The sequence below is a fragment of the Athene noctua genome, chromosome 2 (assembly GCF_965140245.1).
Source record: "Athene noctua chromosome 2, bAthNoc1.hap1.1, whole genome shotgun sequence".
Classification (NCBI taxonomy): Eukaryota; Metazoa; Chordata; class Aves; order Strigiformes; family Strigidae; genus Athene; species Athene noctua.
This window is the reverse complement of record NC_134038.1, coordinates 97225322-97250037: the sequence shown is the minus strand read 5'-3', so window position 1 is coordinate 97250037 and position 24716 is coordinate 97225322. Positions and strand designations below refer to the sequence as shown.

Here is a 24716-nt window from a genome sequence, read left to right as displayed (position 1 = left end):
GCCATTCAGATCCCATGTGCATCCTGCTCTGGCCTGGATTTTTGGTTATGGGAAGAGTATCATGCTGCCGTATACTGGGACAGCTGTGCTGGGTCAGACCAAAAGCCACCAACATCAGCCTCAGGCAGAATCCTAGGAAAGAGTATAAGAACAGGGAAAGTAATAGCTTGAGACACCTCCATGAATCTGTGACTCAAAGGGTTCCTAAGCCAGAGGTGGTGCTTTTGAATATAGTGGCCCTCCATGGAATCCCTATTCCACCAAGTTACCGAGTTTTCTGAAAACAGATGAGCTTTAGTGTTCACAATATATCATGGCCAATGTGTATGGTTCACTTGTATTTTGTATTGATGAAAATACATCCTTTAGTTCATTTCAAATCTGCTGCCTGGTTGTTGCTGTATGATCCTTAGTTCCTGCCATGGAGTACCTTTACACACCTCCTTTCTTACATGCAGGACTTTATAGACTCCTGTCTGCCATACTGGGACTGGTTTCTCTTTCTCCTGTGCTGGTGTAAATCAGAAGTAACATGGTGAAGTCTACAGAGCTTGCACAGGAAATGCAGAAGACAATATGGCCGTGTGGTTTCTTAATGCAAGCTCTGGCGTAGCCCCACAATTTGGCCCTGAATAGAACACAAGAGATTTCCTTACGTTACATCTAAAGCTATTTGATGCCATTAGTAACAGAGCAGTAAACCAGAGGGAAAAGAAAACAGGGACCTGAATGCTAAATTCAGTTTTCAACTTCATCAGGATACTGTTTCTGGTTTGGATGTTTTTCAAGCTTCAGTTTTAGAAATGTTCAAATTTATATCCCAAATGTCCGTGCTCACCCAGAAATTCAATGAATTCAGGGGAAACAACTGGTCTCTGAACAGCTGTTAGTTTGGTTTTGAGAGCTTCAGAGGATCTTATTAAAATAATAAATTTCCATAGGAACTGCTACTGCAGCACTTTTATTTATTATTTTTTTTGTTAAAGAGGGAAGTTATGCAAGGCCTGCTGGATGATATCAGCACATCTGGACAGCTCGGAGACTGGGGACTTTTGAGGAAAGAGGAGACAAACAAAAGAAACTTAGGGTTTTCTGAGCTTGGGGCAGGTAGTGGGATCCTGGAGAGAGAACTACAAACTCCGCCAGCCCCGGGAGGGCCCTGCTTGGCTCTCTGCTGTCCAAACGGTCACTGATTTTGGCAGTCATCACAGATGGCAAATAGGTGCTGATTGCCGCAGCGGGAAGTGCAAGGCCAAGGAAATTTGTTTGTGATTCCAGCACTAAATGCTCACTCCATAGCTACAGTTTGTATTTATGCTCTCGGGGATCTGTGGAGGGAGGATTTTTTCCCCTTCTTGCTTAAGTAAGAAGTATTGCATAACAGGCAGGTGCTGGATGCCTTGGAGCAACTTCTGCTCAGTCCTGCTGATAGGAAAGAGGTGGGGTGCGGCGTTCAGGCGGAGTGGAGCCTGCTGTGGCTGTTGCACCTCACAGCTACCACTTTGCAATTGCATCCTTTCAGTGTCTCCACATGCAAGCCAGGGCAGCAGCTACTTGCTTTTTAGTTTAGACCTTTGTAGCACATAGAGCTACAACATCCCCATTGGGTTCACATGCCCCCAGGACCTGAGTGATGGTGCATGCGCAAGGCCCTGCTGGCCCGCTGGTAAAAGCAGATCTGCTCATTCAAGAAAAGGTTCCTGAAAGGGCTTCAGAGGGAAAAGAAACAAATCGCTTTGGTTTAAGCTTCTGCACACATCTTCATCATATAAGTGTTTTTCAATAGAGCCGCCTCTTAAAAACCTAATTAGAGGTCAAATATTAAGGGACAATCCATGTCTTCAGATATAATTAAAAGCACTGATAGAAAACCACTTCTGTCCAGAAAGTTCCTGGGCTTGGCTAAACTTTCAGGGGCTGGTCATTACTCTCAGCCATAGAGTTGCTTAAATCATGATTCATAATCCTCTGCAAGAGCAAAATCAATGCTGGAGTACTTTGCTTATGTAACAACGTACATTAGTGAGCCTGGAGTGCCTCTTCAGTGAGATAATACTTAGCAGTTAAAATATGTAGAGAGAGCCTCCTGAATTCATTATGAATCGATTTTCATCCCTTTAATATTCTTGCTTCCAGAGAAATTCCTATATAACACACTGGCCTTTTTCTCTGCCAGTTGACCTCCTTCTTGGTCTTTGGGCTTCTTCCTTGGTGCTCTCCCAGTACAAGCTGGTGGAGGGAATGACAGAGGGAATAGCCTGTTGATCAGCTCTGCATAAACTGAGTTGTATAAACTCAACATTAAGATAGAAGAGGAAATGACTAATATCCCTTGCAATGATGAAGATAAGAACTTGTTATCAGTACTAGCAGTGTGACAACAATCTGCCCCTTATTTCTCTGGTGGCTTCAGCTGGCCTGGCCTGAGCAGGCGGGAGCTGGCTTCTCCCCTGTCTGTGGGCATGCCCATTACACTTCCTCTGTGGTTTTCCAGGCAGCTTTCTGGGTATAAAGTGATTTGACAGGATTTGGTAAAACAAATAATTTCACTTCCTACCTTGTGAAAGATAAGGAGTGAGTTATGGTCTCTCTTTAAAGGGTTAACTGCATAACTTGAGCCTTGCCTGTGTGTATTAGGTCTTCTCAGTCTGCACTATCTCTGGAAAACACTTTGAGCATAGGCACAATTATTTTTTTTGCCAGTATAATTTATCTCAGGAGAGTAAGCTGTACCTGTTGGCTGCAGCCCATGCTCTACAGCTATGTCTACTCCAGGTAATTTTTCTAGTGTGGCTGCATCATTCACCAGCCATATCTCTTTGAAAACTCTGTCCTTCACAGCTCCATCAGGAAAAATATACAAGGGTCTGATCTCCTGCTCTTTCATAGGCTGCTGTAACTGCCTCAGTCTGATTTCCTACTAACTAACCAGGGTTTAGAAAGCTTATTCTGATCTTTCTGATCTTTTTTTTTTTTTTTTTTTGACAAATTAAGTGTGTGCTGAAAATTAGTACCTGATGTACATACACATGACTTGCGTGTGTACTGTGGAACTGGGTCTTGGTTTGCTTATTTATAGGTGATTATAAATCATATAATTTATACATGAAAAATAGACTAAAGCGTTTGTATGCAATAAAATATGTTTTGGATGAGACTGATAAGCATCTTTTCATGTGTTACTTTAATAGTGGTAAATATCTAGGGACTGCAAAAACCAAGGGTTCCAGCAGAAAATGTTTCAACAACAGATGATGAATCCTGCTAAAACAGTTTTTATGCTTAAAGTAATAATTAAAATTATTATAGGCAAAGCTGCTATTATACTGGCAAAGCCATATCCTTCTCTGAGACTGTGAGATGTTTCACTGTCACTTGAACTGCAATGTAGTGTGAAGACTGTATCTGTTATTTTCATAAATAATGTGTTGTATTTTCTTCTCCCTTCTCCCTCTTTATGTCCAGCCATAATCCCCCCTGTCCTTGACCTGGGCTACCAGCCTGTAGCTTTACATTCAGACCGTGGCTGCACAGAAACACTCCCTGCTCTGAGTGGTATTGCTGAGAGTCCTACCAAAGGCTCTGCTTCTCCTTAGGAGGTGAACTGCTGCAGAGGCATGCATCCATCAATGTGCTTTAATAGGCAGGGGTGTGAGATAAAGTTTCCAGCTGGAGGGGGAGGAATGCTGCTTTTCCCACCAGAAAATGCCTACCCACCCCAGGGGATAAGTTGTGTCTTAAGGCCCATTTCTGCTGACATTTCCTAACATACCAGTGCTCTCCCGGTATACAAGCAGAGGAAGCATCTTGAGGCTTGGGGCTCTCCTACACTCACAGGCAACTCTTGGAAAAGCCCCAGAATCTTGGAAATTACACATGTGTTCCTCAAAACATGAGGTTTCATCCAATATCAGTTATTTGCACAGGAAACTATTTTCACTGCAGTCACCAGTATATGAAAGTTGTTACTCATGCAGACGTTTCCTTTCCTCAGTCAATTTAATGCAGCAGTAGTGATGACTATTTACGCAAGCAGTCTTCCTGGTACATGGAATTTTTTTCTAAATAAGATATAGAGATGCATCATTTTGGGCCACTGTTCTTTGGAAACTGCTTATGTACTCCATTCTTAATGAGCAGGCTAGGGAGTTTTTCCCCACCTGTATCTTAACATAAAGAAAGTGTTTAAGACAGCCTTTTCTTTTTCAGCAAACCATAAAGCAGCATATTTGCAAATTCATGCCCACATCAGATTATTTTTGTCATTACAATTGGTGTCCCTGTGGAATTTGTTAACATGTTGCTGGCTATTTTCATCCTTCACATGAAAATGAATCTACTGGGTATCACAGAGCTCAGTTATTACGGAGTTTTTTGATGAAAGACTTAAATTGCATCTCAGAAATAGGAATTACAGGGCCTAATGTTCCCCCCGAGATTTTAATTTAATACACAAAAGGAGCTGCTTACTCCCTACTGAGGTCATTACACGAAAATATTTTTTTTTTAGCGTACAGAGTAATTGGGACCACTGGAGCTTGTTTCCCCCACCCCTATCAAGAAAAAGGATGGGTCAATTTTGTCTGCCTCTTAAGGTGTAAGTTTTGCGAGTGATCACGCCTAAGATGAATTTTGTTGTTTCTATAAAGGACAAAGAACTTGTGAGAACCCCAGTTCATGCCACAGGCATTGCTCAGGGTAGTGGCCTCTCCTCTCACCATTATAGCATGGCACTGGAGGAAACCACTGAGGTCTGGGTCCCCATAAACCCAAGCCACAGTGCCAGCTTCCCTTCCTTGCACCACAAAGCCTGTTTGGAAGGCAAAAAATCCTCAGAAAATGTAGTGGGTCAGTGAGAAAGATGGTGCTGTCCCAGGAGGTTGCACATGTCATAGGTGCCTGCAGGGGTTCATGGCCAGGACAGTTGGATGCTACTGGACAAAATCATGGAACAATCCCACCCATCTGCTTTACCCTGGTGACTGCTCTGCAGAGATCTGAACTTCAGGGCTGGGCAGTCTAAGGCAGATCCAGAAAAGTCCCCATATACTCACTTAACTCCAGGATAAACAAACATGTGCTGAGGTCACCTCCAAGTTATGGCAGTGCAGGAGTCAGAGGGATGTCGGCAGGTCAGGCCACGGGGTCAGGGAAGATGATCCCACTGCAGTCCCCTCTACAGTCCCATTAACCTTAGCGACTCAGCTCCTATGCGTGGTTAAAATTTAAACACTTGCATAAGTGGTTTGCTGAACCGGTGCCAGAAAGATCAGTCTCTTGCAGGACTGAGCCCATTAATTCTCACTCTCTAAGAAGTAGGGGGGAAACAGATGAACCAGAAAACTAAACAGCTTCAGACTGTTTGATCCAACAAGGAAGGCAAATTCCAAAGTCGAGAAACCCTCATGTGTTTTGTAAGAAAAAAAAAAGACGAAGGGGGTTGCTCAGGGTTTCCGTGCTGCAACCATGCTTGGGGCTGTGGTAACCATAACTTTGCATGGATGCAGGATAGTTTTGCACAGCAGAGCGAGCCAAGACGTTATTCATCATGCCGGTTTGTAGGCACAGATTATGTGTATCGCTAGTGTGAACTTCAGCCTCTTATTTCTAACTTGAGAAGAATTTTCCAAATACTCTTTTTTTTTCTCAATCTCCTATTGAAGAACAGAGCACTCAGGGGAATGGGCAGCTAGGAGGCATGCTCCTTCCCAGGGTGCTGCTAAACTTCTTTAACAGAAACCGATGATAACAAGTATAGTAAAAACAAGAATAAAAATATGCCTCAAACAAAAGCAATATACTTCTAAAACAAGGCTCTCAACCACACAGGTTTCTCCCAGCAGGGAGAGGCTGTGAGAACAAATAGATGACACTTGTTAGTCATGTCACTTAACTGCACGCCTGTAAAGCACTCAGATCTGATGGTGATGGTGATGACACCATAAGACCCTTTGCAGAACATAAACGCTGTGCTGCAATAAAGGCTTTCACAATGGCATAGATGGAACCATTATTTTTCCCCAGGGTTTTAGGCACTGAATTCTTTCAGGAGCCATTTAATTATTTTGTTTTATTTCTGCTCAATCTGTATAGGAAAGCTTAGTAAAAGGACTGTTCATTTTGACAAGGTTCCTCAGGGAAACCTCGAGACAAAATAGCAGTAATTTCTTCCCCATATAACTTGCCAAGAAAAATAGTAAAGGAAATAAAGGGGTAATAACAGAAAGGGGAAGATTATCTTTTAAAAGCAATTGCTTGATACCAGTACACAGTGAATGTATTTAATGTCATAAACATAGGTTTACTTAGGGTAGACATGAAGAAATGTCAGGAACAAAGAGAGTCTTGCAGCTAAAATGAAATTAATACTGGCAAGTGTAAGAGGAGAGGGGAGGGAAGAGGGAAATATCCTATTGGGGATGGTCCCACAGTCCCAGCAAAGGCTTAATAGTTGGATCCCAGCTGTATGTTTCTTGCAGACATTGGGCTGCCAAAGCACTTGTTAATCTGGGGGCCTGCCCGCCTTGCTTCCTTCCTAGAGGAGGCAGTTGAGGCAGAGACCTGTATATATAAATACACGTGTCTCTGGTGTGACCTTGCTTACAGAGAGGAGACAAGTTATAAAGTCCTGCTTCCCTGAACATGCAAGGCCTTTATTTCCTTCACACTGAAATGTCCAAGCTTGCTGACCCCTGAGCTCTTGACCCAAGAGGTCCCACCTTTCTTCCCATCCTCTGGTCACACTCCTGGCTCTTACAATACCTTCCTTCTTCCAGGCACAAGGACACTGGCATTTCAGGCCTCTGAGGAGGTCCCCTCCTCACAGGCCTGTCCCCATGTCCTAGTTGATAGCTTTGTGTTACTGCCTGGGTGAAATCAGTGGGGGCTCCTGCCAAGCCCAAGAGATACTACCTTCCACTCATGAAGAGGAAACCCATCCAGCCGTTACTAGTATCTTTCCTCACAATGTATCTCCCCTTAAGCCTCCAGCATCAAGGTATAATGTACGTTTTTAAACTGGTTATGAGATGGCAGTGCCCACCACTGCAAAACAGGGCTCAATGCTATTTTCTCATCTATACTTGTTCTGATCCTTCCAGGCCTTGAAACTTCAAAGACTCACTTGTATTGCTGAATGTTCATCTTAGCAGCAGTGAGTTGTCCCTTTGACTTGATATACACCTGATTTTATGGTTTGCGATTGACTTGGTGACCATTCCCCAAGTGCCTCTCAGTGGCACTACTTGTAGTGTGTCAAGCACATAAATCATGGGAGGTTTCAGGCTTGGATAGAAGTTCTCTCCTAGAAAATGTGTTGAAAATACTCAGTTGCATCCAGGTCTCAGCTGAGGATACTGGCGACAGATTAAGTGCCCTGAGAACAGTAATGACTCGGTGTCCAATGTGTACACTTTCAGGTGATAGCTCCTTCCCCCCCCTGCGAGGCAACCAGCCAGTGACTGGGATCTTAAAAGTAAACTCCAGTCCCATAAATTCATATGCTCATAAATTTTACAGCCGCAGGGAGCATTAGGACTCTCTACTCTGTCTTTTGTTTAATACAGTCCAAAGAGTCTCATTGAACAAATTCTGCATCAGGCTCAGAAGTTCTGATTGAGCCATGGAGAAAGTTATCCAAATATTGACATGACTGAAAGGAATGGGGAACATCCCATATTAAACTGTTCTATATTGGCTATGTATCCTCATTTGCCTTCTATCTTTGTAGCAATGCATATGTCTCACTTAAGCTTCCAGCTTTTACTCTTTGCTGCTTCTTTGTCCTTTGCCAGATTCTGTGTGCTGCCACCCCCCCCACCCCCCCAAATCCCTCATTTGGGCTCTTCCTTTAATAGCCTGGGTTTCCAAACTACCAACAGCTATACTTCTCTCTACTCTTCCTTGAGCAGGCTACTATTTTGTTGCTAAAAGCTTATTTATTTACTATTCCTACTATTTTGTTTAATTGTGAGAGGCCCTGGAGAGCTGAAAAAGAGCCTCTCAGAGGAGAGACAGCAGACATTTAGACTGTATGGGAATTTTTGCGATGGTTGATCCTATAGATGAGCCTGGTACAACAGCTGTGCGTGTAAATGCTTAAGTTGGACATTGATCTTCAGCTGAGGCTCTGGTGCTCAGCCCCACTTGCACAGGTTGCAGCTGTGCTCCTGCCTGACCATGGACCATTCTGATCCTCACTCCAATCCATGGGCTGATGTTTTGGTTTGAACTTGGACCTGTCTGGATGCCGTGGACTTGTCCAGTGACCTGAAATCTGGGCTGCCCCCCTGAGCCTGTCTGTGCCAGGGGCTGTGAGAGTGCACCTCTTGCCCATCCGTGAAGCCCCAACCCCACTGGACCTGATGTCACACTCACCTTGCTGTCCCTTGCTGTTCCCTGGCATAGTTGAAAGAGAAACCTGGGGAGCAGGAAGGATCTGGTTTTATGTAGACCATATGTGTGGAGCAACAGAGAGAAACTCTAAGTGCATTATGGGCACAGTGCTGAGACCCTACCACTGCTAAAAAACAAAAAAAGGCCCCAAAAAAGCAATTAACTTTCTAAATAGACACTCTGATCCCTAATTTTTCAACATGAAAGAAATGTTTCTTTTTTTTGTTTATACTAATCCCAATCCTCTGTGCAGAATGGTACATATGCTCTGTTATTCACTGAAGAGACAAGAAATGAGGTTCAGCACTGTTGGCCATGAGCAACAAGGATTTGAACACAAAGGCAGAGTTTTTCCCTGGCATCTTCTTGTATCTTTATGCAAAAATGTATTTTAGAGGGTGACAGGATCCATAAACCTTGATTAAAAATGCCTTTCAGTCAACATTTACAGTCCAAAGAGGAAGACAAAGAAGGTGGCAATCAAACTGTTAATGCCAGATTTCTCTTGGGTTGGTTATATCTCATCCTGTGTTTTCCTGACATTCTAACAGATCTGTTCAAAAGAGTAGAGGGACTCCAAAAATCAAGGCCAGTGTTTTACTATTACAATTGCTGCCTTTGAAGAATTAAAATACAGAGCTAGAATTACCTAGAGCAACTGCCAATCCTGGAGTTACACTGTACTGACTGGACTACAGCAGCTGTGTTTGGGCATTCCGGCCTGAGGTCATCCCTATTTAATATTCTCTGCATCGGATTGTTCTCTCTAATATTTTACAAGGCAGAACTCCTTGAGGAGGAGAAAGAGAAAGCAATTATGAGAGAGGTGTATACTATACAGAAGAAAAGCCTGGGGCATGATTGCCTTTACAACAGGCAGCTGCAGAATCCTATACATAAACAATAGCAGTCTGAAGCTCCTTGACTTGTGATGCAGCAGATGTGGCTAGCAAAGGCTTCGAGGAAGACTCAACAACCTGGTAGGTATCAAGCAGCCCTGGGACTGATCTTTTACAATTGTGACCATCTTCCTCAGACTCACGCTCAGTCAAGTACACACAAATTTCTGCTGGACAGAAGAGATACAAGCAGGAGGAAAGAGAGAAACCAAGTAGAGCTTGCCTTCCTCCCCTTGTACAAACACTGCACAAGAGGGCCCATTTCAGAGGATAGAAAAAGGGATAGTCATAGGAAATGGGACAAAGGGGGTAGGAAATAGCACTCTGTTAGCAGGAGCAGTGTCCGTGAGCTCTGGCTGAGCAGACAAAAGGCAGCAGAGAGTCCTCAACTAACTAAACGCAAATCAAGCAACCACCAGCTCCCAAAGCACCTGCCATTCTAGACCTGCCTGTCATCGATTTGCCCAAAACCTTTCCCCAGGCACAGACAATTTAGCTCTTCATGAACACAATCTGAACTGGATTGATAGATGCACTTCTAGAGCTCGCATCCCTAGAACAAGAATTAGAGATCTGACTTGACATTATTAACAAATAGATCTTAAGCATGCATAAAGCAAGCAGCTAAAGTCAGGCTGAGTACAAGAAGGACTCTCGCTACATGTTGTAGCAAAAATTCTGTTAGTCTGTGTGAATTTCTGTCCCATTCCTTCCTTTGAGAGGGTGCTGCACTAGTGAAAGGTTACTCCATCCAGAACTGGCTTCTTTCTTGCTCCCCTCTCTCCCTCCCATACTCTGCCTCTCTGCTTAGTAGCTCGTCACACAACCCACACAGTTCCTGGCCTCTAGACCAATTTACATCTGATTTCCAGTCTATCAATGTTTTCACACTGATGGGCATCTGCTCCAGGCTTCTTGCCTTTCCCAGGCCCCCAGCCCATCAACACTGGGGCAGTTCCTCACCACACTGTTCACACCTCCTTCAATTAACTATAAACTCCTCTTGGGGACCAGGTGACAAGCTTGTCCTCCTTCCCCTCCTCTTTATTCTCCCCCTTCCGTTGCTTCTTTCCTGACATAACTAACTCCACATGGTGCTTCTCAAACTGGAAGTGTGGTCTCTTCAGGGTGTGAGATTATCCTTAAAATGACTGGAGGAGAGACTCCTTTTGGCTTGCATAAACCAAAAGGACAGCCTTCTCCTTTTCCTCCTGCTGATTTTTAAAAAGAGCTATCAGTTTTCCATATAGTCATCCTGCTTGACTTAATGAGCCATTCTCTTCAAATACTTCACATTAACATGTTTATGTATTTGTTTGCCTGGCTGGGTTCTCTAATAAGTGTGCCTTTGGTTCAGGTGCTCCCAGCAGACGGTGCTTTGCCAGGCTGCAGGAAGCCCTCCATTCGTTGCAGCTGTGTCCCCAAATTATGCTCTGCGACTGACTGATTGCTTTTGGGGCAATTGCTCAACTGTAATAAGCAGGAACTTAGATAAATTGGCCGTTTTTCTACCGAACCCATTAACACTGTGCCTCGGAAAGGCTGAAATGGGTCTCATTCTTTGCAGTTTTGTTTCTGTTGGTATTAGCTGAAGATCACAGCAGGAGGATTATTTAAGTGTAGAGACTAGACTAAGATATCCCGCCAACCTAGGATGTGGCTAGGAAGGCTAATGTTAGAGATGCAGGAGGCACCGATAGGTTAGGGGGATAGTCCTTAAACAAGGGGTGGATGGTAAGCTCATTTTATATGGTTTTCATTTTAAACAAGGGCTTGTGGCAAGCCAGCCCCATCCTTGCCAGAAAAGGGCTGTTTGATTTGGTTTATTGACTCTTCGATGAAGCCTTTTTCCAATGTCAGGCTCATTTCTGTGACTGCTGCTAGAAGATCTACACCTGCAGGGCTTTTCTTCTCTCCTTTGCCCCTGTGCTGGGTGAACCTGATTTTTGACTGAGGTAGCAGCTGCAAGTACGCAGGCAAGCAAAAGTAAGCCAATCTAATCTACTGTACCTACGTTGTTGAAAGCTTCCTGTGAAATTGGATTAGCACTTAAATGTTGTGTGACAAAGCTTTGTGTTCCAGGTTTTGTAAATGTGCTCAAGGAAAAAAAAAATCACTTGTCATACTCTCTGTATCGTTTGGGGACAATTATAGTATCGCCAGATTAATTACAGCGTTTCTACAATGCTCTCCTCTGATTCTACTATTAAAACACAGCAGAAATCAGAGTCTGTTTTGACCTTTATTCAGAGCCTCCTGTTAAAGTGACTTTCACAACAGAACCCAATTTGTCACATTTTATTTGTACTTTAATTTTATTATTAACAGATTAATGAAGCTGGTAATGGGTTTCCCAATGCTCCCTTTGGAAATGTGAACTGTGTCCCTTTCTTACATCAATCTGCTGTCAGCAGATGAAGTGCCTTTGCAAAATGCTATTAACTGTTACCAGAAGCAATTAGTCAAAATAGCAAGTCAGCTTCAAAAGGAGAGACTCCAGATTCCCTCAGTGCGTTAGGAAAAGCGCATTAGTAGGATTTAGTCTTGCCAGCAGACACAAGCTTTAGGCCCTGCAGTAGGTGTCTGGGTTAATGACACATAGAAATGCAAATGTATCAGACTTTAATTTGCTCGAAGGAGCAATGCCAGGTTAAAAAAAAAAAAAAAAAAAAAAAATTCACTTTCCGGTGTCATTAACAGCAATCCCCATTGTGCCAGAAATACCCATGCTCTGTTGTAAGATACTCTCCATACTCTAGCCTTAAAAATATGTGAGTGAAATCCTGGCCCTCCTGAAGGCAGTAGGAGACTGCTTATGACAACACCGAGTCCAGGCTTTGTCTTAATTTTTCTGGACCAAACATTTTAAAAGCATTCTCCCTCACCCTCCAAAGTAGCGAAGTCCAGTCTCTTCTCAGATGGCTTCATTTTTTATGCTGGTGCCAGAAACTCACAAAGTAATTCCTAGAGGGACAACACACAAACCTAGCTTTAGTTCAGTTTTCCCCCCACTCCCCCTGTTTGGCACTGTCATTATGCAGACAGCTTTATTGTCTGGTTCAGTACTCCAGCATGGGACTGACAAAACTGCATTATCATATACACACAAAACACAAAATGTACTCAGTAAATGGTCCCTAATAGGATGAGGTAGGAGTTTGCACTTCTTCGAGGCACTAGCTAACATCTGATTAAAAAGCTAGCAGTCCTCAGCTCCCTCGCCACTGCCCTGGATGAACTGACAGGGAAGAATCTGGAGGAGGCAAAGCACCAGGTACAATGTTGGATGTGCCCGGTGAAGTTTCAAGCACATGCTCTGGCATGCCTACCTGGCACCTACAGGCCACGTTCCAGATTGGACAGACCAACAGTTGCCCCCTCCCCTTTCTTGCAAATGTTGGAAAATGATGTTATCAGTCATTTCCAGTGCATTGCTAATTACATGTGTATTGCATACATGGGTCCAATTAAAGGGGGGAAGGGTCATGAAAACAACAGAAATACCATGGATTAGGAAATCAAAAAGATTATCCATTTGTCCCGAGGACTAGACAACAAGGTTTCTGTCTCTGTGCAGAAGGCAAATAATTTTCATGTTATTTGGCCCTCATTCCTTCAAACCCAGTTCCACCTCCCTTGGACAGCTGTGGTGGCCCTGACAGCTGTCCCCAGCTGGAAGCTGCAGCAAGGGGCAAACTTTGGGCTCAGTTCATGTGCTTCTCACAACCATGCTGTATGTTGATACTGCCACATCAGGGCTTTTTTTGAGGCAGAGAACAAGTCATCATCAGACCTTACTGATATTTTTCCTCAGAGAAAACATAAACAGCTGAACTCCACACAGGGACTTGGACAAACTATAGTCTGGCTTAAAAAACCACCCTTAATTCTGACAAAACCTCACCGATTAAGAATTTAACTGTCAATGTTAGGTTAACTGTCAGTGTTCAGTTAATGGTTGGACTGGATGATCTTCAAGGTCTTTTCCAACCTAGACAATTCTGTGTGATAAATATGCAGATCTAATGATTTTGCTGAGTATTTGCAGAGTGTATTCCTGCAGGGTATTCTTTCCTCCATTGCCTTCAAGTGAGTGTTCACAGTGTGTAGGGTTAAAAGTGTTTCTTTTCCCTTCGAAGTGCAGAAGGCTAACAGAAGATTTAGAAGACTAGGACTAAAAGCCTGGTGCAATCCACTTTAAGGTATAAGAGCAGCACATTTTATCTTTCTTTTATATGAGTTTAATGACAGAAAAAAAGGATAGTCCTGTGGTCCTTAATGAAAAAACACAATATATTGTTCAAACACTCCCATAAAAATGTTCTCTCTGACTATCCAAACACATTGTCCATTGTCTTAGATCAAACACAGCTCTTGTTCTTAAGGATTAAAAGGCATCCATTAAAAGGAGAGTTTAAAATTCTATTTTTAAAAAGAGTTCAGAATCTTAAAAGACTAGTTATTTGTGCAGTCCTGAAGATCAAACACTGCTGAAATAAAGACTAACTGCTCTGTCCGATAAAACCTGTGTTCAAAGATTGCAAGGGGAGAAGAGACCATTAAGATAATCTAGTTTGACCTTATGACCTTAGGTTTTGGCATTTCACTGGTACAGAACTTTTTCAGTTCTTCATATTGTTAAATGGAAAATTGAATAAAACCATCAAGAACACAAGAGACTGCATAGACTTGAAAAAACAGACCACTTGGCTTTATGTTCCTTTAATTTGTGTGTTTGTAGGCAAGGCTCAATACTTAAATGGACAGTACCAAGTCCTCCACTGATGCTGTTAGTGCAGCTCTTGCTGAAGCTTATGGATGTCATTTCCATCAGATGGAGATCTAGCTTGAAAAGTTTCCAACTGCAGGGGGGAAGTAAGTAAGTAAGTACAAAAGTGCAAATACTTAGAAAAGGTAATTTGTAGAAGACTCTGGGTAAACTAAATTTCAAAAGTCTCTTTCATTTTTTCTTCTTTTTGTCTTTCTACTGTTTCTTGTATAACAAGTATTTAGGATTGTGTCACCATGTCAATTTTCAGCAGGACGGGAGGGAGAAGGTGGGTTGCATTTCTTCGTGTGTCTTTTCTAATTTGTTTGAGCTGTCTGATGTCTTCATATCTAATACATTCTGAATCTTTGATCTGAGTTGGAGGATGTCTCAAGGAGGAATGATGATTCACAGGAAAACAGGATATCCACAGGGGAGCCAGTTACCCAGTCCAGCAGAATTAATCATCATTAGGTGTGTGAGCTCTTGCTCTGAAACACTGTAAATAATAAAGAGTCACAGATGATTACAGGTATGGGAATAAACAAAGAAACACAATTTAAGTCCCTAAGTGTTAAAAATGGTTTCTGAACCATCCATTTGATTTGTTGGTAGAGCAAAACTATCTGGTGTCCAGACAAAAACATGACTTCTGTTTTGCAAAGAGGCACTGTTTCAACATTTGCTTCTGTTCTGGCTCCTAGACTGTTTTTGCAAGCCAGGGACACACCTAACACTGGGTAACAGGGCTGAAATACAAGACGCTGCCTTCCTGTGCCTGAAGAACCTAACAGCCTGGTTACAGTGCAGTACTCTCGCTGGCTTGCTGTCTTGCAGCCTGGTTTCTCTCTCTCCTGTATCGTGGCTTCATTTCTGCCAGCAAGTGCCCACAACTGGCCTAGGCTCAAGCACAGGAGCTTGGAGCATCCTCCTGGGAAGGAGGCATAACTAATGAAGGTGCCCCACTTACCGGGGAGCTGAGGGGCATCACCGCCCTTGCTGATGAGGAGAGAGCTGGTGCAGCAGTAGTACACTTCAAGCCTACCATGAGAGGATGGTGACTACATCCTTCCTTGCACTCCTCGGGCTGAGTGGCAGAGGGTGCCACTGCTGCAGTATTGGTGCCCAAGTGTATAAGAGGTGAGTATCATAATTTCCTTTTTCTCACACTCACATTTTCAGAATGAAGCCCTTGTGATTGCATTGTATAAAAATACGATCTATCTGCACACAAGTGTGCCTGAGGCATGGAGAGCCTTGCAGGAACACACTACCTTGTTGCTAGATCCTGTGGAGGAGACCCAGAAGGGCAGCAGCGCAGGCTAGGGAGTTTTTGAGTCTTAGTAGGAACAGAGCTGTAGCAATTTTCTGTTGAACAGGGAATTTTGGCTTTATGTCAAAATTCCTTCTGGTTTGTTGAAGATTTCTGTCAAAAGGTGCCTTTTAATCCTTTGTTTTGCTTTAATCCTTCCTTGGTCATAAGGGATGGGAAAGTCTCAAGATAGTAGCTTTCTACTTAGCTGCTTCAGATCTGGGTAGGTCCTGTTGATGGTGCCTAACTCCTTTTTCAAAATTTGCACCTGCACAAGGCCTGGTGCTGAGCCAAATCCTTACTGGTGTGCCATGGCCCTGGGACGCAGGTGGATGTTTGCGGCGATGCCCCCTCCGTGCTAGTCCATCACTGCATGTGCACGTCCAGCAATCACTCCTGCCTCGGACCTGTGTCCCCGGGAAAGCCCCTCACAAAAGTAGGGCCACTGCTGCTGCTGCAGTGGGAATGAGCACTGTGCTGTAAGTGGGCTGCAAACTCACTTCCACAGCTGCATCTGAAGCTGATGGGTGGGGAACAACTCTTAATGGTCCATGATTTTCTTGGAGAGGAATCCAACTGTTAATGTATTTAGGTACCAACACCAAAGCACCTTAGACCTGAATGAACCACAAATAGAATTTCTGAAGCCCAAAGGGATGTTGTAGCCATGTTAACAAAAAGAGGAAATGCTAGGGGTATTTGACTTTACAAACAGCCTGCCTTTGGCCTGTTTCCAGCATGAAAGCCTCATGCATGGTAATGGATTTCAAATACACCGAAGAGTACAGCCACAAAACCAAACAGGCCTTAACATTTGACCTTATTGGGAAAAACAAGCCTACTATTACCAAAGAAAACTAAGCATGCCTGTCTAATTGACTCATCTTAGGACAAGTTTTGTTTCCATGACTGAACCGTAGGAATGTAAAGCCTTGGCATCTTTCAGCCAGCATGGTTTCCTTGGACCACACATGCAATACCTGAAAATCACCAGCTACCTCTTAACATTTTGAGTAGTCTGGCCAGTATAGAGGGGAGCAGTGAAAGGATAAACATAACATCAGCAACACCTTTACCATAAGGATTTTTTTTTTTTTGATTCAGCATTTCTGGAGCAAAATATGAACATCAAATCAATTAAGTACATGCTGTTACATCCTTGTTGCTGTTTGCTCATCCACCCACAGACATTCCACATAAAATTACATAATAATCAATTTGAAGTCTTTTAAAGTAGCTTGTTTTTATCCTAAGCCAGCAACTGAGTTAGCAAGCTCATGTCTCGACCTAAGACAGTGGTCTCATCCTCAAAGACATAAACCATAAATGGTTTCTATGCGGTGTAAGTCTCTGGTATATTATGTGTCATTAAAAATGGCCATCTGTAGGTGTTGAGACCCCTTAGACATGGAAAGACAATTGTTTTTTTAAGACATTCATAATTTAACATTCACAACTAGAGACTAACCTCAACGGTCACCTAGGATGGATGACACCTATTGTTCATATTATAAACCATAACAGCGAGGTAAGGATTCTCTGCTATATGTAGCTTTTCTCAGAGGATCTTTCAAAAGCAACAGCAGTAGTGGCTGGTCAGATAGATCAGATTAATGCTACTATCTTGAGCAAGCACTCTTACTTGTAGATTGTTTGGTTTGCCCAGCTTTTGGCAAGTCACACTAAAGCTGAGCATTTTTTATTCTGTTTTGATGAAACCATCCCCATATTAAACACGATTGAAAGGCAGTTTACAGGTTTTAAACTAAAGTGTTTATAAAGCTTCAGTGAGGCTTATCCTGCAAAAGATGAGGACTTTTGGAATAAGCCATATAGTGACAAGTTCATTTTATATTCTGTTTAACATACGTGTCAGTAAACTGGAGGCGAGATAAAGCTGTTTATTAAGAACCCATACAGAATGTTTAGCTAAGTGTAAAGCATGGCATGTCATGTCTTTGTTTTATGGTATATCTTTGTATTTGGGGTGGGCCAGACTGTGTTCAGCCTCAGCACATTGTCTGAGACGAAACACATGTGATGTGCATTTGAATGTGCTTGTATGCAAAACACTGCTGGCAGACTTTCTGGCAGGGGATTGGCCCATACGGACCAACTGTGGGCTCAGAGTATAATTTACAGCAATCTGAAGCTACAGGGAGTTACTTGAGAAGTGAAAGGAGCAAAAGTGTGAACAGCAGCAGTAATCAATGCAGGGCAGGGCAGCCCTGAACCTAGTAAGTTTCTTTTATTTCAGCTATGTCCCAGAAGGTGGGAGTTGCATCTGGGGATGTAATGCTACAGATCAAGAGATCTGAGGCCAGTTACAGCAAAAGTGGTTGTCTCCGGTTTAGGTCTTGGCCTAAGAAGTGACAGGTAGGTCATGCTGTAGCTTATTAAAGCCCAAACGGGGAACATAGACACATTTAATAAGAGTCCACATTCCAAAACCAATGTTATATGAACAGCAGGGGAACATGCTGTCTTCAAAATCAGATACCCACATCACCAGCAAACATCATGGATTGCAGTCAGAAATCAATTGAGGTCTGAGTTGAAAGAGAAGAGCTACAGGCTACTGGTTGATTCTTTTTCTAGTGAAGGCTTTTGGCAGATAACAGGGAAGCATCTGCATGGGTCTCGTGGAAGTTGACCATGCTACGTCCTTACTGTAGCTGCATTTGTACCCAGCCTTTAGCTAGCACCTGCTTGCACCCCCTCAGTGAGGTTGTGTGAAAGATGCCAGACTGCCTGGGTGCACCGAGGAGCAACACTTGCCCTGGCTTTTTAATGTTTAAACAGCTGTGCTGGATTTGCCAGAGGGTGTCTGACAGTTAAAAATTGATCCCTGAGTAAACAGCCACGGTGCTATTTACCCCAATTCAGCTGTGATAATTTATACTATCTGAAATGCAGCCTAATCCTGCACTGGCAAGTCTCTTGAGGTGTTTGCTACTGACTTGAACAGAAGGAACCTTGTGGCAAGAAGAGTGCAATTGTTCCATCACTAATGACTCTGGACAAGAGAATAAAGATACAACACAATTTAAAATAAAAATAATTAATTCAGAATGAAAACATAGTTGTCAACAGTGGTGACAGGCTTGTCCTGATGCAGGACACACATATAATATAGATGGTTACACGCATGATTAAAATGAAAATGATAGACACTAACAGAGGAGAGGTACGGACTTTAGCCTTCTCTCAAGTCTGGTCACGCGCCTAGTTTGTTTTTTTTTCATGTTGCACAAGTTGTAGAGGCACCTCAAGGAATATCCATTTAGAAACATGGGAAGGGAAGGGAAACAGTATAATGTTCAGGACCACAAACATTTATCTTCTAGAAGGGTGTGATTTCCTCTGATTTTCCTCCGAACTCTATTTGAACAAGGTTAGATATATCTGCAACTACCTGCTAATTTTTTCATTGTTAGTGGAGATCCTGCTTCAAACAATGCTCATTTGCCTGGCTAAGTGTGATGATTGCTCACTACCCAACAGTACCCATTCTCTTGGTCCTTTCCCTCTATTGTCCTACTAATAACTTACCAAGTGACACATTGTCTCAACATTTCTCTTTATGACATATCTGTTGTCTTGATATTCTTATTCTTGAAGATACCACTTCCGTATTTTGACCTTGATGCTTTAAAACACCTAGAATAGAAAAGAGACACATGTAGATCACCTGATTCACCAGGTTGGATTTTCTTTTAAATTAGTGACTTCCTGGAATTAATCCTTAGAACATGAGCACACCACAAATTGCTAGTCAAGTAAATATTTAAGATGTGTATACATTAAATCTCCGGAGTTCCTAAATGGTTAGCAAAATCAGGACTTCAGGCCATATGGAACAGCAACTTATTTGTTACTCACTGCTTCCTTATAAAATTCAGATAACTAGTAATACTTGTGATAGCATTCAAAAGTTTGGACATAAGTTTTACTTTGCTGTAAACCTATTTGATCCAGTCATCCCTTTTTTTGGCATGCTGTAGACAAATATGGTCAAATTAAATAGCCTAGTCCTAGTTTACTGGTAAGTGTCCATTTTAAAGAAGCTGAAACTAATGCAAAGTTTCTTGAGCTCATTAACAATAAACCTTCACCTGACCCCGCTAGCAAAAGTTTCAGGCTCTCAAAATGTAATGCAGCAATGTGCTTTTTAAACTCCAGCTGGTTCAGGTAATTTCACATGTTCAGTATAAATGGTAATGATGTAAGAGACACTGACATCACTACATGTTCATAAAAGGAACATACGAATGCACAGTGACGTGTTACACAGTGGTTGCACATAAGACACTCACAAACTTGAAGTCTGGCGCAGTGGGGTGCCAAGTACTCTTAACTCTCATTAAGTTCAATGTGAGTTGAGAGTGCTTTGTGGTTCGGGTGCTCGGGCCCTCAGTGAGGCTCTGCACAGTAAGGAATTATACCAACGTTCATGGCTGAGCCAGGAGTAATTTCTCCTTTCTAGTACGTGCGTTTCTAATTACTGGATTAGTACAATTGGCTGATAATCACAGTAATATAAATGATTTTCTGGTAGTGAAGTGCTCTTTCTGAAAGTTAATAAAGCTCACTCAACATCGCCTACAGTTTTACAACACACCGTAATGGAATAATGTAATGAGCACAATGTGAGTATAGTACAAAAGCCAATGTACAGTTAAAAATGGATCTAGGATAGGGCTGTTCTTGAGTACGAGCAGTACAAGGTATGAATTACTTCTCTGAGTTGGGTACAGGAGTTAATCTGTGAACAACGCAGCCCAGCTCACATTCAGGTTCACTCCTGGTATTTTTTCAAGATTTGCTTCCCACCCGTTACTTCCAGTTGTTTTATATGCGCTCATCCCTGTTATTTCCATAAAGGTGATCATGCTTTTAATTTACATCTTCTGGTTTTCTACTGGAATTTCATTGTTAAAATGATTTGATAAAATTCTGCAAGAATGTGATACAAGCACACCGCAGAAAACCAACTCTATTTAAAATTACAGCACGCATCCCAGGTCAATTTGAAACTCTCAGGAATGTGTAGCCCTGTAACATGTGAGACTTGTCTCCTGCAGTAGCTGAACCCCTTAAAAAAATTTATTGGCAACTTTAAATTGTTTTTACTATGTGCAAACAGAATTTTAACAAATTTAATAACTCTGGGATCTAGCCATGTCTTGTATGCCCATAATGATGAGTTTGTTCATATAAGGGCACATTAATTGTATGTGTAAGGCCTCTAGTCCCTTTTTTGACCCCGCATGAGTAAGACAAAGCCATATTTAGGGAGAAATGGGCTTTGTCTACCTGTAAATGAAAATCACCTGAAATGCAGTGTCATACGAAGTTGATGGTAATTGGTAATGCCAAATCCTCATTACAGCAGTGGCATTTTCACCAACTGTATGGCAGATGGTGCAATTAAGAACACACAAAGAATTATTCCTTTCTTGTGTAACAACATTTTAATGTCAATAAAAAGTGGTTTTATAGTTCAAGATTACAAATAAAAAAATACTTCATCTTGACCCTTTCACTATTTTCCCTCAGGGAAGTCTTCAAATTTTAGTTGGGAAGTGTTAAAAACACGAGGTGGATGGTTGCTCACTCTACAAAAAGCTGAAGGACTCCCTGCTTTGCCATCACTGGATGTTTTGAAATGGAAGGTTTTGCTCCAAGGAAGCCTGCAGAGCGAACTCTCCCTCTCGTGGCAGGTGAAACCACGGGGGCACACACCACCACCGGATCCTTTCAAGCTGAACGGGTATTAAAAGGGACGAGTCAAGGACCTCTCCAACTACCGGGCTGCATCAAGAAGGCACAACATAAGCAATGGTAAAGTCAGTAAACAAAATTTTACTGTAATATTTCATAACACAGATACTGTATTTCTCTTTTGAGTGTAAAGCTACCGTCTTACACAAGAAAGATGGACAGACCCTTTTCCAAGACTAATATGGATACAATAAATATGGAGTTTTACATACTAGATCTGTACACAGAAACTTTGTCCCACAGCCATAAAAATTTACATTTAACAGTGCAACATATAATTTAATCCTTTATTTATCTGACATAGGATGTTTACTTACTAAACACAAGCAACTACCTGGTTTTAATATACATATTTTATATATATATATTTTATATATATATATTCAACAATCTGTACAGGTTTCTAAACATAAAACTCCAAAAAGGCACAATCGTCTATACAACATGTACAAAAATGGCTGGAGCTGACAAGAAACAACAATTATTGGTCAAGAGTTCATGATTGCACGAAGATTAGTAATGGGTTTGTGTCAGAAAAATGTGCTTTAAGGAAAGGAAGGTTTGCAAAGAAACCTGTAAGTGTTATAAAAAAAACCCCAAAAAAATAAAAACACAATGAAAAACAAAAACTAGGTTGCTATTACAAGTCTATCCTCATCGTCACTGCTGCCATCGCTAAACTGCACCGTGTTTTGCCGCCGGGGCAAGGCGGCTGGCCTGTGTACCTGTCTGTCCGGGGAGACAGTTCGGTGGACCGGGGACTTGGTTAACACGTCGGGATTCGCCTTGGAGCGGGGCTCTGCCGGGGCAGCCCTCCTCGCCTGGAGGGAAGGGATGTCGCGCTTTGGCTTGGAGGGGTTCGCGAGGTCAGTTTTTTCAGGATCTGCTTTCCCCGGACCGTTGGGTCGCTCGTAGTCGGTCAGCGAGGTGGGCTCGGCATGGCTCTTCCCACCGTACCGCTGGCTGCCGGCCGCCGCCTGAGGAGAAACGGCCCTGCTGGCCTGGCTGACCTCGGCCGCGGGGAAGCTGACAGGAGCCGGCTCCGGCTGAGCCTCGCAGGCCTTGCCGCTCGAGGTGGGCACCTCCGAGGCTCCTGGCCCCTCGGCACCGACGGGGCTGACGGAAGGGATGAGGGTCGGCAGGGCGATGTTCAGTATCTGCAAGCCGGGAATGTGGGCCTGCGGGCTGGGGTTGCCCTGCGGGGCCGCGCCGGCGGTCAAAACCTGGAGGCCCACGGCATTCAGGGTAATTCCCGAAGGGCGCATCTGCGGGGCGATGTTTGTGTTTGCCAGGCCCAAGATGTTCACCGTCTCCATGCCCAGCGGCGGCAGAGGCTGCAGGCCAGGCGTGCCGAGTCCCTGGATGCCCGGCACGCTCACCTGGCCTATGGGAATGCACGGCACGACGCTGTTCACCTCGGCGACTCCCATGGGATTTGCGGTGGCACCGGCGGCCGTGCTGCCCGTCTCCCCGAGGGCGCTGGTAGTTCTGTGAATCACGCTGACGGCAGGGATGGTGAGCTGCACCGGCCCCGCCTGGATGGGAACGAAGGTGGAGTAGGTGGCCAGGCCGGCGGGGACCACCTGAATCCCCCCCACAGGTACCGTGCCGTAGGGTGCCTTGGCTTGCCGCTGCGAGTGCAGGGGGAGGTGGCTGAAGAGGTGAGTCTGGGGAGCACTCGGCTCGGCGGCGCGCTGTGGGCACCCGGCCAGCTTCTCCTCTGGGATTTCGGCATAGGGTGGCGGTGCTGTTGTCTGCATGCTGCGGTCCACTGGTGGGGAGGGAGAGCTGACAGAAGGCGTGCTCTGGGAAGGAACAACACAGGCACGTTAACGCGGCGGCCACTGCTATCCTTGAGTGAAATGAAAACGCAAGGTAGCCGGGAGTGCTTCCCACACTCTCTTTTAAGAAAAAACAACAACAAACTGGCTCACAGTGTATACTGCCCTGCTTGAACAATGAACTAATTTCCTTTCTTTCTTCTTCCAGCTCCTTCCTCACCCACTAATTGAATTTTCCCCTCCTAATTACCCTGGCTAATTTCTCCCTGAACACTAGTACTTGAAAATATTGCTGAATATCCTTTGTATTTTTTTTTAAGGAGCAAGACAGCTTTGGAGAACTGTTTTCTGTGGAAATCACCTCAGGCAAATAGGTTAAATCCGCATAAGCTGGCAGTTTTGATGCTATCCTGGAGCCCTTACAGCCTCCGGCAGGCAGAGGCAGCATCGCCGCACATTTGTCTGTAGGTGCTTCTAATGTGGAAGATGAGTAATAAGCAATAACAAGAGATGGATGACAACTACAGTGCCCACAGAAGCGGAGGTGATGGGCAGATACCAAAGAGAGACATAGGACCCACATCCCACTGCTGCCTCAGCTTACTGTGTTTTGGTGCTCAAACCTGGACCAATAATTTTATTTATATGATCCCTTCTCTTCTCATATAGCCTGTGTTACCAACCAAGGCTGGCAACTCTTTTCCTAAAAACTTCTAAACCAAGAATCTTAAAAGTGCAATTGCAATCTTGCAGTATCTTTTAGTTTTAGGCATATTCATAACACATAAAGCATGGTACAACATTATCTAGTTTATATAGTCCTAAATGGTAATTCTGTGGTTTTGACCAAACTCTCAAGAAATCTCTAGAGCAGGCACAAAAACGAAGCACTAACAGAAATGCTTTTGATAACTGCTGGTAGGAAATGTACTGGTTAAAGGAGAATGTGATTTACTGACTACACAGTGCTGACCAGTCTAAAAAGGAAGACGGGTGTGAGAATGAAGCCAACATCTTTCTCAGAATTAAGTCCTGTCTGACACCTCACAAGAAATCCTGATAAACTGGTATGGATGCTTTTGAAGGAACATACAACAGCCTTCCTAAACTGGCTTGACCCCTTGTCTCAACTGCAAGTAGCGGGATCCACAACCATTCACAATAGAAACAGACTGTAGATTAACCATCAGGCACGCAGCTGCCAATTCTTTTGGTCTGCGAAAGGAGGAGGTAGGTCTGGGAAGGAATTACTGCCTTGTATTACTTACATGCTTTTTAAAAACATATATGTTAATGTAGACAATTATTAAAGCTATATTAATTAAGACCTTTCAACATTTTTAATTATGCGAATATTATCTTGAGGCTTCAATGGTTCTGTTCGATGAGGGAGTAAACTCAGCCAAATGCCCTTCTACTATCTATTGGCAACAAATGAAACCCAAAATCCAAATATTAAGATCTTACCCCTTTTGTGGCAGGTATATACAATGATCACAGACCACTACATTTTGTTCCCTGACATATTACAAAATTGCTCCAATTCACATTTACCACATGGACTCACAGTTCTTATGAGCAAGAATGAACCTTTGTCAAACAATGAAATGCAGCAATATTTTTTTATGGTTTCTCCTTAAATTTTGTCAAAAAATAAATCCAGTAGTACAGATTTTCAAAGACAAAAACAAGCCAGTAAGTACTTAAACCAGAATGAAATTTTTACTTACTGTTTATGCTTTTGAACATTTCCTGCTGCTTATTTTTCTACAACTGCA

General features: G+C 43.2%; 1 protein-coding gene across 1 annotated transcript in view; it reads right to left on the bottom strand.

The window, feature by feature from the left end:
* Positions 1-13812: 13812 nt before the first annotated feature.
* The window catches only part of HIVEP1 (HIVEP zinc finger 1), a 127824-nt gene continuing 116920 nt past the window's right edge, over positions 13813-24716 (bottom strand). The window contains exons 9-11 of the mRNA XM_074899678.1: positions 21883-22962; positions 18926-19033; positions 13813-14560 (exon numbers count right to left, since the gene is read on the bottom strand). Of these exons, the coding sequence (XP_074755779.1) occupies positions 19025-19033; positions 21883-22962 (1089 nt within the window). The 3' untranslated portion in view covers positions 13813-14560; positions 18926-19024. The remainder of the gene's footprint in view (positions 14561-18925; positions 19034-21882; positions 22963-24716) is intronic.